Raw genomic sequence first — 18,496 nt, 5'->3', positions numbered from 1 at the left:
AATTCCAATGAGTTTGTTAAAAGTTTAAAGAAATATTCATTTACCCTTTTGGGGGTTTGTTTTATTTATTTTTTAATTCCATATATATCATAAATTTTTACTTTTATTTTCTTAAAGCAGTTCTTGGAACACCTCACAGCTTGCCACCTCTGATGAATCCATCCATCTCCCCTGCATTTTTACATTTGAATAAAGCGCATCAGGTATATAAATACCATTAAGCATCAAAAATTTGGAGTGAATGTTTTGTTTGTTCTTAACACTTAAAGTTCTCAAGGAATGAAATGAGTATTTTGTTTTTTAAAAAGATCCTTAGTAATAAATATAGCTACATAAAAACAACTTAAGGAGGAAATCAAATTAAGGTAATCAAATTATCATAGTTATATAGATTTATGGATTCCTATTTTTAGGGCCTTAAGAAGGGAAGAGGTATATTTTGTGGCATATTTTTCTAGAAATAAGTAGCTCAAAACAAATATTCTTATGTGGCCTTTATTAATATTATTATTATTATTATTATTATTTTTATTTTTATTTTTAGCTATTTCTTGGGCCGCTCCCACGGCATATGGAGGTTCCCAGGCTAGGGGTTGAATCAGAGCTGTAGCCACCGGCCTATGCCAGAGCCACAGCAACGTGGGATCCGAGCCGCGTCTGCAACCTACACCACAGCTCACGGCAACGCCAGATCGTTAACTCACTGAGCAAGGGCAGGGATCGAACCCACCACCTCATGGTTCCTAGTTGGATTCGTTAACTACTGTGCCACGACGGGAATTCCCTCTTACCTGGTTTTTAAAAAGTATAAGAAAGAAAAAATAAATGAGCAATAACTCCATTCTTAAAATTTTGGGTTTTTTTAAAAATTTTTTTATTTTTAGGGCCACACCCGCAGCATATGGAGGTTCCTGGGCTAGGGTCTGGTTGGAGCTACAGCTGCTGACCTATGCCACAGCCACGGCAACACAGGATCCAAACTGCATCTGTGACCTACGTCACAGCTTACAGCAATGCTGGATCCTTAACCCACTGAGCAAGGCCAGGAATCAAACCTGCAACCTCATGGTTCCTAGTCAGATTCGTTTCCTCTGTGCCATGATGGGAACTCCAAAATTTAACCAATGTTATGAAAAATAACATATATATTTCTGAGAGTAAAAATATTTTCTTGGAGTTTCCTGGTGACTCAGTGGGTTAAGGATCTGACATTGTCACTGCTGTGGCTAGGGTCACTGTTGTGGCACTTGTTCAGTCCCTGGGCTGGTATTTCTGCATGCTGTGGGCATGACCAAGAAATATGTGTTTTGTTTTACCTTTTTCAGATAAGTAATTTAAAACATGTTTCTGTATATAAATATTCATAATATTGGAGATAAACATTACATACTAATTTCAAGTACTGTTTAAGTCTGTATCTACCTAAAAATGTAATTATGAATCAAACCTAATATATAATAGGTGGTTGTTGAGGGTTGAATGAATGAATGTCTATTCCTAAACTGAGCTTTTTAAGGAAAAGGCCTATTGTTGTTTATTTATTTTTCATTCTTAGAATCTAACCTAGGACCTTGTAGCGTCTTTATGCCTTCATTTACTCAACATATCTTATGGAATATCTAACATGTACTAGACACTGTGCTGGTCATTTAGACCATAGCACTGAACAAAATATTCATAGTCCCTCTTCTTAGAGAATTTCAGCAAATCGAGAAAACTAACATGAAACAATTAATTACAGTAAGGTTTAAATTGATATGAAAGGGGCATCCAGAGCATTGACTATAATCCTTTTATTTTAAAATAAAGACCAAACTGCTTAATTTTGCCTTCAGGGCCTATGCAAGCTGGCCTCTCCTGCCTCTCATGTTCCTTGGGTGTCATTGTCCCTGCTGTGGGGAACTGCCTTGGTCCTTGAAGCACTTTCTTCTCTTCTTCTTCGGTCTTTGGTCATGCTGTCACTTCTGCCTGGAATGCTCCCACCCAACACCAGCTAGTTCCCCCAGGCCCTCACCTAGTTATTTCTCAGCAGCCGTAGCTCGCTGTGCAAGAGTTAGCTCCTCAGGGAAACCTTTCTTAAATTTACCACCCTACATCAGGTTCCACCACTGTTTGTTCTCATAGCTCCTTGCATTTTTCCTTCATACACTCATCACCATTTGTAATTATATGTTTTTTATAATTAATTAACACCTCCTTTCCTCAGGGGACTATAAGATCCAGGAGGGCAAACCATACGGTGGTATTTCTCCCTATGTAGCACAGTGCCTGGGACATAGAAGTGCTCAATAAATCTTTGTTGAATGACTAAGCGAATAAATAAATGGTTGAATGACACTCACATCAAAGCCAGAAAGGGGTAAGGAGAGGGAAAGAAGGATGAAAGAAAAGCGGGAGGCCATATGGAATTAGTTTCACGACTGTAGGTCACATTTTTGTCTTATTGAAAGAATTAATTAATGTTGCCTATAGTTGGAAAGTAGGATATTAAGAAGATGTTGGTTTTGCTCAGATCAACTGGGGACTTGAACTGGGGACTTTTGAAGGTAGTTCTTCAAAATTAAACTAACAATGTTTTATCATTTTTACAGAGCTCACTTATGGGTAATACTTCTAATTTATTTCTTCAGAATCTTTCTACTGTACCATTGGCACAGCAACAGTTAATGAAGTTTGAGAAAATTCATACTAATAATGTAAGTATGGAGTTATTTTTTTCTTTTAAGATGTGTTTGTGCCTTTTCTATAGTGAGGCTGTGGATCAGATTGTTGATGAATTTTCACCTGGGTAGCTTTTTTTAAATTAGGGTCTGTTTTGCTACCATGAGCCAAAGTCTTCTTTTCTTCTTTTGCAGAAACCGGGCTTACTTGGCGACCCCCCAGCTATGGTTCTTCATACTGCCGTAGGGATAGGGTCACCGCTCCCGTTGAAAACAGAGTTGGGCCATCTTGGAGAAGCACATAAAAGTAAATGATATGTGTTTGCTTAGAAGTCAGTAAACAATTAAATTGGAGATTTAAAGATAGTTTATCTGTAATCTGTATCTGCTTTCATTTAAAGGAAGATCAGATGTGAGTTTTATTCAGTCATTTAAAATTTCAAGAGCCCCCTTGGCTTTTCTGTTTTTAGTATTAGAATACTATTGATAAGCTATTGATAGATTTGCTTACACACCAAGATAAGACTTTCCCTGTTGGATACGCTTTAATATTTGATGAAGGTTTGGAGTTCCCGTCGTGGCGCAGTGGTTAACGAATCCGACTAGGAACCATGAGGTGGTAGGTTCGATCCCTGCCCTTGCTCAGTGGGTTAACGATCCGGCGTTGCTGTGAGCTGTGGTGTAGGTTGCAGACGCGGCTCGGATCCCGAGTTGCTGTGGCTCTGGCGTAGGCCAGTGGCTACAGCTCCAATTTGACCCCTAGCCTGGGAACCTCCATATGCCGCGGGGGCGGCCCAAGAAATAGCAAAAAGACAAAAAAAAAAAAAAAAAAAAAAAAAAAATTTGATGAAAGTTCACAGCAGCATGAGGCAGAGACGTAGATCCATTTGAGACTGACCTGCTGCCCACTGGGCTTATAATGCGGTACATAGGGATCTATTTAATTTTTGTCTGGATAAGAAACCCTTAGTCGGAGTTCCCGTCGTGGCGCAGTGGTTAATGAATCCGACTAGGAACCATGAGGTTGCGGGTTCGGTCCCTGCCCTTGCTCAGTGGGTTGACGATCTGGCGTTGCCGTGAGCTGTGGTGTAGGTTGCAGACGCGGCTCGGATCCCGAGTTGCTGTGGCTCTGGTGTAGGCCGGTGGCTACAGCTCTGATTCAACCCCTAGCCTGGGAACCTCCATATGCCGCGGGAGCGGCCCAAGAAATAGCAACAACAACAACAACAACAACAACAACAACAAAAAAAAAAAAAAAAAAAAAGAAACCCTTAGTCTTTATTGAGAAATACCTGGTAATTGTAAATCTAAGGTTGGATTATTTATTTGCATTGTTTTTTAATATGTGAGCTCTATATTAGTGATAGAAGAAAAATAGTAAATGTGTACTATGTACTTCTAAAAACATGACAAATTTAAACAAAAACAGAATCACTGTTTTTCTTTTTAGAACAATAGAAGCAAGGTGGTTTACCAAGATTTCTTATTTGAATGTGATTTTGAAAGACACGTTCAGTTTGAAGTTTAATTGAAATTTGTTTGAAGTGAGCATGTTGCGGGAAAAAAAAAGAGAAAGGCCACCAGTGATTTAAAAAAAAAAAAATGTGGAGTTCCTGTCGTGGCGCAGTGGTTAACGAATCCGACTAGGAACCATGAGGTTGCGGGTTCGGTCCCTGCCTTTGCTCAGTGGGTTAACGATCCGGCGTTGCCGTGAGCTGTGGTGTAGGTTGCAGACGCGGCTCGGATCCCACGTTGCGGTGGCTCTGGTGTAGGCCGGTGGCTACAGCTCCGATTCAACCCCTAGCCTGGGAACCTCCATATGCCGTGGGAGCGGCCCAAGAAATAGCAACAACAACAACAACAACAAAAAGACAAAAAAAAAAATGTCAGGAGTTCCCGTCATGGCTCAATGGTTAATGAATCCGACTAGGAACCGTGAGGTTGCGGGTTCGATCCCTGGCCTTGCTCAGTGGGTTAAGGATCCGGCATTGCCATGAGCTGTGGTGTAGGTCGCAGATGTGGCTCGGATCCCTTATTGCGGTGGCTCTGGTGTAGACTGGTGGCTACAGCTCTGATTAGACCCCTAGCCTGGGAACCTCCAGATGCCGAGGGAGTGGCCCTAGAAAAGGCAAAAAGACAAAAAAAAAAAAAAAAAGAAGTCAATTAAATATGGGTAGCATTTTTAGTCTCTTGTACATAAAACCAACTAGTGAAATCATCAAATAATCAATTCAAATTATGGGAGTTGACTGGGCACAAGTTAAACCAGAATATAGAATAGTATAGAAATCTTTATGGTGTGATGAGATCTGCCCTAAAAATTAAATTTTGTATGCCTAAAAGCTTATGCAGATATTTATTATTTGTTTTGGATTAAATAGCCATTTGCTTTATCATTGCTGCCTTAAGAACACTGAAAATTTAGTGTCCAAATAAATATATCACGAAAGGACAGAACTGAGAATCTATCTCTAAATATTTAGTACTAAAAATAATTTAAGAAGCTTGTTTAGTGAATTTTAAAGTATAACTTTGATTTAATGAAAAAGTAGTTATCAAAACTAGTTTTCTTCGCTTAATTTTGACCTGTAGATTTTTTTAAAAAGGGAATGATTTAGAATTTTCCTATTAAAACTTTATTTCTTGTTATTCCGTGTAAATAAAAATATAAAACTTTCATGTGTTAAACTTTCAGTTGGTGTTTGTCTATTCACAAATATTGATGTTTATTTATTTTTTTTTTCTTTTTTGTCTTTCCCAGGGCCACATCCACGGCATATAGAGGTTCCCAGGCTAGGGGTCTAATCCGAGCTCTAGCTGCCAGCCTACACCACAGCCACAACAACACAGGATCCGAGCTGCATTTGCAGCCTACACCACAACTCATGGCAACGCCGGATCCTTAACCCACTGAGCGAGGCCTGGGATGGAATCCGCAACCTCTTGGTTCCCAGTCAGATTCGTTAACCACTGAGCCACGATAGGAACTCCTTGATGTTTTTTTAAACCAGCAGTGTGCTGATGTTTCTGTGGGTTAAAAGGAAAAAGTCTTGTAGAATTTGTGTGTTTCCATGGGTAAACATGGCTGATTTCAGGTTACCCCTGTGAAGACATTAAAACTTAAGAGCTAGGAAGAGATAGTACAATTGACTCATGAGCTGGTACAAGCTGGCTGACTAAATTTATCATTGGGTTTAATCTACCTTTATTAATTTTTGAGTGTCAGAGACTTATTTAAACACTTGACTCACTTAATTGTTCCTTCCAAATATGGAAGCAGGCAAATGACAATGATTGGGCATTTAAAGAAAGGCACTGATATAACTTAAATGCCAAAAAAATTTTGCTCTGAACTTCTAAGATATACAATTAAAACTTGGAACTATAAACTCTAATATCCTTGAGATTATCCTAGAAGTTATTGAAAATAGTAAAAGCATGAACACTATTAGAGGTTTTCATTTTTCCTACTAACTTACAACCTCTAACCTCACCTTTTAAATTTAACTATTCTCTGGTAGGTAAAAAATAGATTCCTGCACACTTTCCCTGTAACATACCTAATCAAGAGGACTGTTGTGAATAAGCCTTGTCTAACCAATACTTCTTGCGTTTGTGGTTCTACAGCATCTAATCTGATTCCAACCCAAACAACTGTAACACCTGGCATGGGCTTGTTACCCTTCCTTCCAAATCAGCACGTGGCTGGACAGACTGGGCCAGGCCCTGGGAACACTCAGGACAAACAACCAGCCGTGGTGGGGTTGGCAGAAGGAAGTCTCTCAGGATCACAGGCTTATCTTCAGAACTTTCCAAACCTTACTGCTGGAGGCTTGCTCATGGGACATCATAAGCAACAACAAAGTCAGACAAAAAGCACAGAGGTAAGTTCAGGGGTAAGAAAACTCTGTGTGCGTGTGTGTGAGAGAGAGTGTGTGAGTGTGTGTGCATGCATACACATGCATATATATATGCACACGTAATATATGTGTATACTACATGTATGTATATGCTGCAGGGAAATATATATTTCTTTTAAACTATATCTTAAATGAAATTATTCTAATTCTAGAGTAATCTAATTTTTGGTTATTTTACAGGTGGTATAATTTATAAAGTATTGAACAATCTTTATTTTTAAATTTCTTTTTTTCTTCTTCTTTTTGTTTTGCTTTTTCATTTTTTAGGGCCTCACGTGTAGCCTATGGAAGTTCCTGGACTAGGGCTCAAATCAGAGCTACAGCTGCCAGCTGATGCTGCAGCCATAGCAACATGGGATCCGAGCCATATCTGTGACCTACACTACAGCTCATGGCAATACCAGATCCTTAACCCACTGAGCGAGGCCAGGGATCGAACCTGCTTCCTGATGGATACTAGTCGGGCTCGTTACTGCTGAGCCACAACGGCAAACTCCTGTTTTTAAATTTCAAAGGACGTTGATAATATACTTAAAGTATATAAATATGGATTACAAAATAGATAATCCCTACAATATGTTGATGGCATGATGAATTTCTCAGAAGGAAATATTGGACTCTAAAAAAATCTATTATAAACAAAAATCCATCCTTTAGTAAGTTGTGCCAAATGATGTTTGAGATTATTAATTACTTGAAAGTTTGTCTGTAAATAATTTGTATAAAATGAGTTTTTAAACTCTTATAAAATATTTAAATATGAATTCTTTATTCCTATGTATTTGCTTTTATAAAAATTTTGAGATGTACATAGTTTTCATATATAATTTTTTTTAGGGTGGCACCTGTGGCATATGGAAGTTCCCACCCAGGCTAGGGGTCAAATCAGAGCAGCAGCTGCTGGCCTACACCACAGGAATGCGAGATTCTTAACTCCCTGAGCAGGGCCAGCGATTAAACCCACGTCTCATGGATACTACCCAGGTTTTTACCACTCTGAGCCACAATGGGAACTCGCTCAAATATAAAGTAATTTAAATTCAAAATTTTGTGGTTTGGAAAAGCATGAATGTACCATTTAATACCCAATTTTACAATGATATTATTTAGAAGGCTTTCTCAGTAAATAATAATAATGTTCTTTAAAATAGACTAATTTTTTCCTATCTTAAATGTATATTCTATAGGTAATTAAGGTATTATTTCAACATTTAAATAAGGTAGAACAAATTCGATTTTATCTGAAAAATTTCAAAGCCAGTTATTAATCTCTGGTCTTTTCAAAAGAATCTAATCTCAAATTTAATTCTGGAGGTTTTTACCCAATATTTTATTGGTTCATAAACTGCTAATATTTGTAAATGCTATAAGTGGTAGGTAAAATAAAGTATATTTAGTTTTTTTATCTGTACCCCAAAATGCCCTTTGGGGAATTTCCACTGTGGCTCAGCAGGTTACACACCTGACCAGTATCCATGAAGATGCAGGTTGGATCCCTGTCCCCGCTCAGTGGGTTGAGGATCCTGTGCTGCTGTGGCTGTGGTGTAGGCTGGCAGCTGCAGCTCTGATGCAACCCGTAGCCTGGGAACTTCCATATGCCCCACCTGTCCTTTGGTTTATAAGGGGCATGTGAGGGGAACAATTCTTATAGTTGGCCATATTCAAATGGCCAAATAATAATATTGGCTTTATAAGAAGTTTTGGTGTCACCTGGCCAATAGCAGGAGGTATGAATAGAATGCCTTACACGTGTACATTGTAAGGCCTTGTAATGTAAGTGGAATGATACTTGTACATTGAGAAAGCTAAGGTGGTTCTTCATAGAATGAATTTTAAAAACTTATCTGTACTATTAATTGCTTGAGTTAATTGACAGAAGTTCAAACTCACGTGAATAGTCTTTGCACAGACTCATCGAAAGCACTAGTCTTTTGAAAAACTGAACTTGAGGTGATTCACAAAATGGGCAAATGAGAATGTATTTGGAAGAAGACAGCTGAAGTGGGGCCAGACCTGGAAAACAAGTCCTTTGAAGAAGAATTGAAGGAAATAGATAAATAGAACTTGGCAAAAGTTGACTAGCTGACATTTAATTTGACTTTTGTTTTTTTTTTTTTGTCTTTTCTAGGGCCCCTCCCGTGGCATATGGAGGTTCCCAGGTTTGGGGTTGAATCGGAGCTGTAGCCATCGGCCTACACCAGAGCCACATCAACGTGGAATCTGAGCCGCGTCTGCGACCTACACCACAGCTCACGGCAACGCCAGATCCTTAACCCACTGAGCAAGGCCATGGATCGAACCCGCAACCTCATGGTTCCTAGTCGGATTCGTTAACCACTGAGCCACAATAGGAACTCCCTTAATTTGACGTGAAAAAAAAAAAATTTACAGACTAATCTAGTGAGGTGGTATTTTATGTTTCTCTGGTGAGCAGAACTAGTCCAATAAGTATGACTATACAATAAAGAAGATTTAAGCTTAATATAATGAAGAATAATTAAAGTTTTCAAACAAAGAAAACGTTTGACACTATTACAAATATGCGATTATATGGGAGTTCTCGTTGTGGCTCAATGGTAATAAACCCAACTAGTATCCATGAGGATGCAGGTTCGATCCCTGGCCTCCCTCAGTGGGTTAAGGATCCGGCATTGCCATGACCTGTGGTGTAGTGGCAGATGTGGCTCGGATCCTGCATTGCTGTGACTGTGGTGTAGGCCACCAGCTGTATCTCCATTTCAACCCCTAGCCCTAAGAACCTCCACATGCAGCAGGTGTGACCCTTAAAAGACACCCCCCCCACACACACAAATATGTGATTGTCATATCTCTGAAAACAGTTAAGCAGATTCCAGGTGAACAGCTGTACTGATTGTTGTACAGATTGTTGTAGAAGTGATTCTTCATTCCTGACAATAGGGGTTTGGACCAAATAACTTTCCAAGTATATTTTGCAGGTATACAGCAAGATTGAGAACTTTGTCAAACAGCTGGTTAAACTTGGCTTTAGATTTTTAGACCTTTATCTTTGATATTAGGTTGACCAGCGATTCAAGGTTCTGTCTTTTTTTGTCAGAATCACCAACGGAGTTTAAAAAAAAAAAAAAGAAGAAGAGAGCTGGGCTCTTAACTCCCTCTGCCCTGAAAATTTGATTCATAGAGATAGGAGTGAGATCTGAGTTTTAAGTGTAAAATGCTGTGGCCTTAAGTGCATCGTTTTTCACCGATCACTACTGTCCATCTCTGGGACTTTGTCACCATCCGTCACTGCAGCATTATACCCCTTCAGCAGCTCTCTATTTTCCCTTCTCCCAAGCCCCCAATAAATGCTCTTTACTTTCTGTCTCTAGAATTTGACTATTATAGGTGGAAGGATACAATTTTTGTCCTTTGTATCTTATTCCTGTCATGATAATGTCTTCAAGGATCAGCCATGTTGTTGTAATGTGTAGTGTATTGGAACATCCCCTTTTTTTTAATGCTGAATAATATTCTATTGATTTATATACCACATTTCATTTATTTATTAATGATAGACATTTGGGTTGTTTCCATCTTTGGGGTCTTGTAAATAATTCTGCTGTGAACATTGATACATTGACATCTGTTTGAATCCCCGCTTTCAGTTCTTTTGGATATTTACCCAGAAGTGGAACAGCTGGATCATACGGTAAATCTGTATTTTATTTTTTAAGGAGCTGCCATTCTATTTTCTACAGCAGCTGTACTCTTTACATTCCCACCAGCAAAGCATGAAGGTTTCAGTTTCTCCACATCCTCACAAACGTCATGTCTCATTGTGGTTTGGGATTTGCATTTCCCTGTTGATGAGTGATGTTAAGCACCTTTTCATTTATCTGTTGGTCACCTAGTGTCTTTGTAAAAACGTCTATTCAGAGTCTTTGCCCATTTTTTTAATTGGGTTATTTTCTTTATTATTGAGTCATATGAGCTCCTTAATTATTTTGGGTATTAACTTCTCAGATATACAGTTTGCAATATATTCTTCCATTCCCTAGATTGCCTTTAATTTTGTTTATTAATGATTTCCTTTGCTGTAGAGAAGCTGTTTAGTTTCACCTTCTTTTTTTAGCACTTGATTATTTTGGCTTTTGTTGTCTGTGTTTTTGATGTCATATCCAAAAAATGATTAATAAGACCAATGTCAGGTAACTTTTCCCCTATATTTTTTCCTAGTTGTATGGTTTCAGGTTTCTTATATTTAAATCTTTAATCCAATTTGAATATATTTTTGTGTATGGTGTAAAGTCATAACCCAATCTCTTTTTTCCCCATGTGGACATATAATTTTCTTAGCACCATTTATTAAAGATACTATCCTTTACTCATTGTGTATTCTTGGTACCCTTTTCAAATACTAGTTGGCCACCTATATATGGCTTTACTTCTGGATTCTCTGTTCTTTTCATTGGTCATTATGTCTGGGTTTTGTCAGTACCATACTGTTTTGGTTACTATAGCTTTGTAATATAGCTTGGAACCAAGAAGTGTGATGCCTCCAGCTTTGTACTTTTCCTCAAGATTGCTTTTGGCTATTATGTGGATTTGGTTCCACATAAATTTTAAGATTGTTTGTTCTATTTTTGTGAAGAGTGCCATTGAAATCTTAACAGGGATTGCATTTAATCTGTAAATTGCTTTGGGCCATATGGGCATTTTAACAATACTAATTCTTCACATCCATGAACTCAGCATGTCTTTCCAACTATTTGTGTTAATTTTCAGTTTCTTTTATCACTGTCTTACAGATTTTCAGTATACAGAGCTTTCATCTTCTTGGCTAAATGTATGCCTAAATATTTTATTTTTGGTGGTATTATAACTGGGACTAGTTTCTTACCTTTTTTTGAATAGTTCATTGTTACTATATAGAAGTGCAACAAACAGATGATTTAATTTCTTCTTTTATGATTTAGATGCCTTTTATTTCTTTTTGTTACCTAATTGCTCTGGCTAGGACTTCCACAACTGTGCTGAATAGAAGTGATGAGAGTGGGCATCCTTATCTTGTTCTTAATCATAGAGGAAAAGCTTATGATGTTAGCTATGGTTATGTCCTTTGTATATGATTTTTATTATGTTGAGGTACATAGGTTCCCTCTGCACCCAGTTTATTAAGAGTTTTCATTGTAAGATGGTGTTGAATTTTGTTCAGTGTTTTTCTACATCTGTCGAAACAACTATATGGTTTTCATCCTTTATTCTGTTAAAGTGGTGTATCACTTTTATTAATTTGCTTGTGTTGAGCCACCCTTGCATCCCAAAGATAAATCCCACTTGATTGTGGTATACAGTCCTTTTAATGTGTTGTTTAATTCAGACTGGTAGTATTTCATTTAGGGTTGCTAGGATTTTGTTGAGGATTTTTGAATCTATGTTCAAGGGGGATATTGGCCTGTAGCTTTCTGGTCATATTTTTGTCTGGCTTTGGTAGGAGGGAAAAATGCTGGCCTTGTAAAATAGGTTAGAAAGTATTCCTTCCTCTTCAATTTTTGGGAAAACTTTCAGAAGAATTGATGTTAATTCTTCTTTGAATATTTGGTGGACTTCGCCAGTGAAGCCAACCTGATCCTGGGGTTTTCATTGTTGTCAGCTGTTTGATTACTCCTCACTCATTCTTGGTTTGTTCATATTTTCTGTTTCTTCTTATTCCTCTTCTTCTCTTCCTCCTTCCCCCTCCTCCCCGCTTCTTCTCTTCTCCTCCTACTCCCCCTCTTCTTTCTCTCCTCTTCTTCTCTTCCCCCTCCTCCTCCTCCTTCTCCTTTTTTTTTTTTTTAAACATGTGGACACACCTGCAGCATATGGAAGTCCTGGACCAGGGATCAAACCAGATCAAACTCCTGTTAGGAGTACGGAAATCATTTCAGAGATTGTTCTCGCTACAGTGGTATGAAACTAGAAAACAACACTGTCACTGCAGAGACAATGCCAAGTAGTTATGATGTGAGCCACAGGAGAAGCTCTTCTGTTTCTTCTTGATTCAGCCTTGGCAGGCTGTACATTTCTAGGAATTTATCCATTTCTTTCTAGGTTATGCAATTTGTTGGCATACATTTGTTGATAATAGTCTTTTATGATTCTTTGTATTTCTGTGGTATCAGTTATAATGTCTCCCCTTTCATTTATAAATGCATTTGACCCTTAAATAAAAGAGTTTAGGGACACTGACCCCTGAGCAGTCAAAAATTCACATATTGGAGTTCCCATCATGGCTCAGTGGAAACGAATCCCTGAGGCCACAGTTCTATCCCTGGCCTCGCTCAGTGGGTAAGGATCTGGCACTGCTGTGGCTGTGGTGTAGGCCAGCAGCTGTAACTCCCATTCGACCCCTAGTTGGGGACCTCCATATTGCCGCAAGTACGGCCCTAAAAGACAAAACAAAAAACAAAAAAAAAAACTGTGTCTCAAAAACAAAGAAATTGACAAACGACTGACTCAAGGGCAGGAAGCTGAAATAGTTTGCATAGAATCAAGACCCTTATTCTTTTGATTCTACAAGTTATGATCTTTAATTGAAAATAAACTTTTCCCCATACTTAATTTAAATATCTGTAAAATTAAAATACAGGTACTATGTTTATTGAAAAAAAATCCATGTATGAGTAGACTTGCACAGTTCAAAATCTTGTTCAGGGGTCAATTGTATTTACTTGAGTCCTTTCTTTTTCTTTTGGTTAGTGTAGCTAAACTTCTCCACTTTATCTTTTCAAAACACCTACACTTAATTTCATTGATCTGTCTTTATAATGTTATTTCATTGATTTCTGCTCTAATCTTTAGTATTTCCTTTCTTCTGCTAATTTTTGGCTTAGTTCTTTTTCTAAGAACTTAGTTAATTCCTAATTCTTTCTAAATTTAAGGTGTAAATTTAGATTGTTTCTTTGAGATCTTTCTTTTTCCTTCATGTAGCTATTTATTGCTATAAACTTCTCTCTTAAACTGCTTTTACTACATCCCATAAGTTTTGCTATGTTATGTTTCTATCTTCATTTGTCTCTAGGTACTTTAGATGTCTCTTTTGATTTCTTCTATAGTTGTTCAAGAGTGTGTTGTTTAATTTATACATATCTACGAATTTTCCTATTTTCCTTCTAGTGTTGATTTCTAGTTTCATACCACTGTAGTGAGAACAATCCCTGAAATAATTCCAGTACTCCTAAATTTGTTAAGACTTGTTTTGTGGCCCAACAAATGATTTTTTTATCTTCTGCTTTTGGTATAATCCAATGACAAGAAATCATTGTCATGTCTGGTGTCACCCAAGCTCTTCTTTTAAGACTTTTATGGTTTTAGCTCTTAAATTTAGATCTTTGATCCATTTTGATTTAATTTTTGTACATGATGTTAGGTAAGGATCTACTTCATCCTTTTACGTGGCTATCTAATATTCCCATCACTTTTGTTGAAAAGACTTCCTATCCTCACTGTATAGTCTTGACACTCATTGAAAATCATTTAACCGTGTATGTAAGAATTCGTTTCTGGGCTCTCTGTCCTATTGCATTGGTCTATATGTTTGTTTTTATGTCAGTACCATACTGTTAAGATGACTGTAGCTTTGTAGTAAGTTTGAAAATCAGGAAGTGTGAGCCCTCCATTCTTGTTCATCTTTTTCAGTAATACTTTGACTATTTTGGGGTCTCTTGATATTTCATATCAAGGGTGGAGTTTTCTATTTCTGCTCAAAAAAGTTGGGATTTTGATAGTGATTGTATTGAATTTGTAGATCACTTTTGGTAGAATTGACATTTTAACAATATTAAGTCTTCCAATACATGAAGATGATATGTCTTTCCATTTATTTATGTCTTTACTTTTTTTTTCAGTGGTTTTAAGTATGTAAATATTTCTCCTCTTGGGTTCAATTAATTCCCAATTATTCTTCTTGAAAAGAAAATGGAAAATTTTTAAAATTTTCTTTTTGGATTCTTCATTCTTAGCATATAGAACCATAACTGATTTTTGCATGTTGATTTATATCCTGCAACTTTGATGAATTATTCTAGTAGTTCTTACAGTGTTATGATTTGTGTGTGTGTGTGTGTGTGTGTGTGTAATCTTTAGGTTTTCATGTCAGCTGCAAAGGGAGCTAATTTTACTTCTTCCTTTCCAATTCGAAAGCTTTTTATTTCTACATTTTTCCTGCCTAATTGCTCTGGCTAGAACTTTCAGTACTGTGTTGAACAGAATTTGTGACAGCAGGTGTATTTGTCTTGTTCTTAATCTCAGAAGAAAGGGTGTCAGTCTCTCACCATTAAGCACAGCATTGGCTTTTTGTGTATGACTTTTGTTATGTTAAGGTAGTTTCCTTCTATTGATAATTTGTTGAAGGTGTTGAATTTTGTCAGATGTTTTTTTTTCTGCATCAATTGAGATGATCATGCTCTTTTTTTCTCCATTCTGTTAATGGGGTCTATTACTTTGAATAATTTTTGTATGTTGAATCATCCTTGCGTTCTCCGAAGAAATCCTAGCTGGTTATGGTGTATAATACTTTTAATAATGTGCCAAGTTTGGTATGCTAGTGTTTTGTTGATGGTTTTTGCATTAGGATTCTTAAGGGATATAGTTCTGTAGTTTTCTTTGCTTGCAGTTTCTGTCTGGCTTTGGAACCATTGTAATATTGGTCTCATAGAATGAGTTTGGAGGCATTCAGTCTTCTTCAATGTTGTGGAAGAATTTGAGAATGGTTGATGTTAATTCCTTGCAGGACTTAGAATTCTCCTGTGAAGACATTTGGTTCTTGGCTTTTCTTTGTTAAGAGACTCTGTATTTATTTATTTTTTTCAAGTTTTTAAAGTGGTTCTCATGCATAGTTAGAGTTATGGATATAATCTGATTACTTTAGCAAACTGAATACTTTAGAAACAAAATTTGAAACTTGTTTGCTGGCTAAATTTGGATGTTCCTCAACCATTGGATTTTCTCCAGGATTCTATCTCTTCTCATGCTATATGTTTTCCTTTGGCACATATATAATGGTTTTAGCTCCCATTTATAAGCTTAGAGTTTTGAGGTTTTTTTTTGCTTTTTCGGGGGGGTGCACAAATGGGGCATAGGGAAGTTCCCAGGCTACGGGTCAAATCACAGCTGCAGCTCTGGCCTGTGCCACAGCCACAGTAGTGTGGGATCCAAGCCATGTCTGTGACCTATAGCACAGCTCACAGCAATGTCATATACTTAACCCACTGAGCGAGGCCAGAGATTGAACCTGAATCTTTATGTTTACTAGTCAGGTTTCATTACTGCTGAGCCACAACAGAACTCCCTACAACATTATACTTTTATCTTAGACCTCTCTTGAGCTATCTTATCTATTAGACCGAATTTCTTAAGGATAGTAACCCTGTCTTACTCATTTTAGTATTATCAATGCTTCCTACAGTGCCTAAAGCATAGTAAGTATTCAGTATACATAATGAATGAATGAATGCATCTGTATCTGTGATTTACATGTCACAAGCAAATGTGGACTTCTTTGGGGCTTATGAGGATATGCAAGACAGCTTCCTCTGTCTAAATACAACAGTATTGGCCAGATACGGAAAAAATGTTAGGAGCTCTGACTCTCAAACATGCAAATAAGCACTGGAGATTATGCTTTCTTCATTCTGTTCAGTGAACAAAATAAAAAATTAAAAGAAGACATAGCAGTGTTCCTGCTGTGGCACGATGGATTAAGAGTCCAACTCCAGTGGCTTAGGTCACTATGGAGATATGGGTTCGATCCCCAGCCTGGCAGAGTGGGTAAAGTGTCCAGTGTTGTCTCAGTTGTGGTGTAGTTGCAGCTGTGGCTCAGATTCAGTCTCTGGCCCAGAAACTTCCATATGCTGCAGGTATGGCCATAAAAAAAAAAAAGAAAACATAGGTATTAGTGTTCACTAAACTGAATTGTTTCTTATTTTAATTAGTGACTGTGAATATACTAAAAACCATTGAATTACACATTTTAAATAAATGGTTTTGGGTATGTGAATTTAAAAAAATGAAGAAGAAAAAATTTTTCAAAACTCTTTACCATATGAGAGTGAAAAAAATTCTGTCAGAATATGAAACATACTGAAGAATCAGCCCATGATTCTCTTTTTTCTGTTAATGAAATACTAGAATCCTTACACTTAGATAAAAATATACTGATATTATATACATTTTTAAACAAATATGAATCTCTGGGTTGATCTTCTAAATGTTGAATTGGGTTTTGTTAAATCCATTTATTTTGTTTTACTTTATTATTTTTTAATGGCCACACCTGCAGCATATGGAAATTCCTGGGCCAGGGATTGAATCCAAACCACATCTGTGACTTACACTGCAGCTGCAGCAATGCTGGATCCTTTAACCCACTGTGCTGGTCCAGGGATTGAACTTGCACCTCCACAGCAGCTTGAGCCACAGTAGTCGGATTCTTAACCCACTGTGTCACAGTGGCAACTCCTGGTATTAGTTTTAATACCAGAGATAAATAAGCTTTGCCTTTGTCATATAGCTGCTGCCATACAACATTAAGTAAAAGTCTTAATAAGAAAATGTTGATAATAGTATTTCTGAAAATAAGGTATGAGATTTGTTTTTTTGCAAACGAATTCTCTCAGTTTTCGAACGAGAAGGTTGTACGAGATGGCCTTTAATTCTCTTTCAGTTCTAAAGTTCTCTGGTTCTAGAATAGTTTTAAAAAACTAATTGGGGAGTTCCCATTGTGGCACAGTGGAAACGAATCCGACTAGGAACTATAAGGTTGCAGGTTCGATCCCTGGGTTAAGGATCTGACGTTGCTGTGGCTGTGGTGTAGGCCAGCAGCTGCAGCTCTGATTAGACCCCTAGCCTGGGAACCTTCATATGCTGCGGGTGCGGTCCTAAAAAGACAAAAACAAAACAAAACAAAGCCAAAAAAAAACAACTAATTGGAAAAAAAAAAAAACAGCAGGTGAAATGTGATCATTTTAATCAATATCCAGAAACATCTCATAACTTTATAACTTCAAACTAAATTTGACAAATGTTCATCATACTAAAATAGATTTATTGAAGAATATTTTTCTGTGTTTTTATTTTCTTGTACCTCTTATTAAGTACCCACTCTCTTGTTTTTGATAAATAGGCTGCCTCTAAGAATCAGACTTCACTCTTGGGAGAACCACCAAAAGAAATTCGGCTCAGTAAAAATCCATACTTGAACTTGGCAAGTGTGTTGCCCAGTGTGTGCTTATCATGTAAGTGAGAGCTCAGCATTAATATTTTGGAGTTTTATTGAATACTTTTCACAATGAGTTCTACTTTAATTTATAACTTAATGGAAACAAAAGTGCGTACTGACCAATTAAAGCCTAAATGATGATCCTAGTCTTTAAATTGAGAGAATAATTAAAATTAAAGTTTTTAAAATGCAGTCTATTTTATTTAAGGAAAACACATTTTTAATATTTTATTGAGTCTAATCAATTTATTAGGAGTTCCCACTCTGGTGCAGCAGGTTAAAGATTCAGCATTGTCTCTGTGGTGGTATGAGTTCAATCCCCAGCTGGGTACAGTAGGTTAGTGATCCTGCATTATCTCAGCTGTGGTTTGGGTCACAGCTGTGGCTCAGATTTGATCCCTGGCTGGGGGAACTTCTGTATGCTGTAGGTGAGGCCATAAAAAAAAAGAAAAAGAATATAAATACATTTATTGAAATATTTATGGAATCATGATTAAAAACAATTAGATAAAGGAATTATTTGGCAATCCTGGAATTCTTTACAATACATCTAGAATCGTATTTCTAAAATATGTAGTTTAAATCTCTGTGTAATCTAATATATCGAGAGTATTTGTAAATACCATAAAATATATTAGTTACTAATAATTGATAAAAGCGGTATTCTCCTTTACTTTTGGAGGCCCTCCTTAGTCCTT

General features: G+C 37.2%; 1 protein-coding gene across 1 annotated transcript in view; it reads left to right on the top strand.

Annotated features, from left to right (window-relative positions):
- Nucleotides 1–18,496, top strand: part of RAVER2 (ribonucleoprotein, PTB binding 2) — a 155,499-nt gene that overhangs the window by 97,547 nt on the left and 39,456 nt on the right. The window contains exons 6-10 of the mRNA XM_021096539.1: nt 118–203; nt 2,631–2,696; nt 2,856–2,967; nt 6,288–6,544; nt 17,703–17,814. Coding sequence (XP_020952198.1) covers nt 118–203; nt 2,631–2,696; nt 2,856–2,967; nt 6,288–6,544; nt 17,703–17,814 — 633 coding nt within the window. The remainder of the gene's footprint in view (nt 1–117; nt 204–2,630; nt 2,697–2,855; nt 2,968–6,287; nt 6,545–17,702; nt 17,815–18,496) is intronic.

The sequence above is a fragment of the Sus scrofa genome, chromosome 6, assembly GCF_000003025.6.
Source record: "Sus scrofa isolate TJ Tabasco breed Duroc chromosome 6, Sscrofa11.1, whole genome shotgun sequence".
In the NCBI taxonomy this organism is placed as follows: domain Eukaryota; kingdom Metazoa; phylum Chordata; class Mammalia; order Artiodactyla; family Suidae; genus Sus; species Sus scrofa.
Note: the sequence above shows the minus strand (reverse complement) of the source record. Positions and strands in the feature narration are given on the sequence as shown.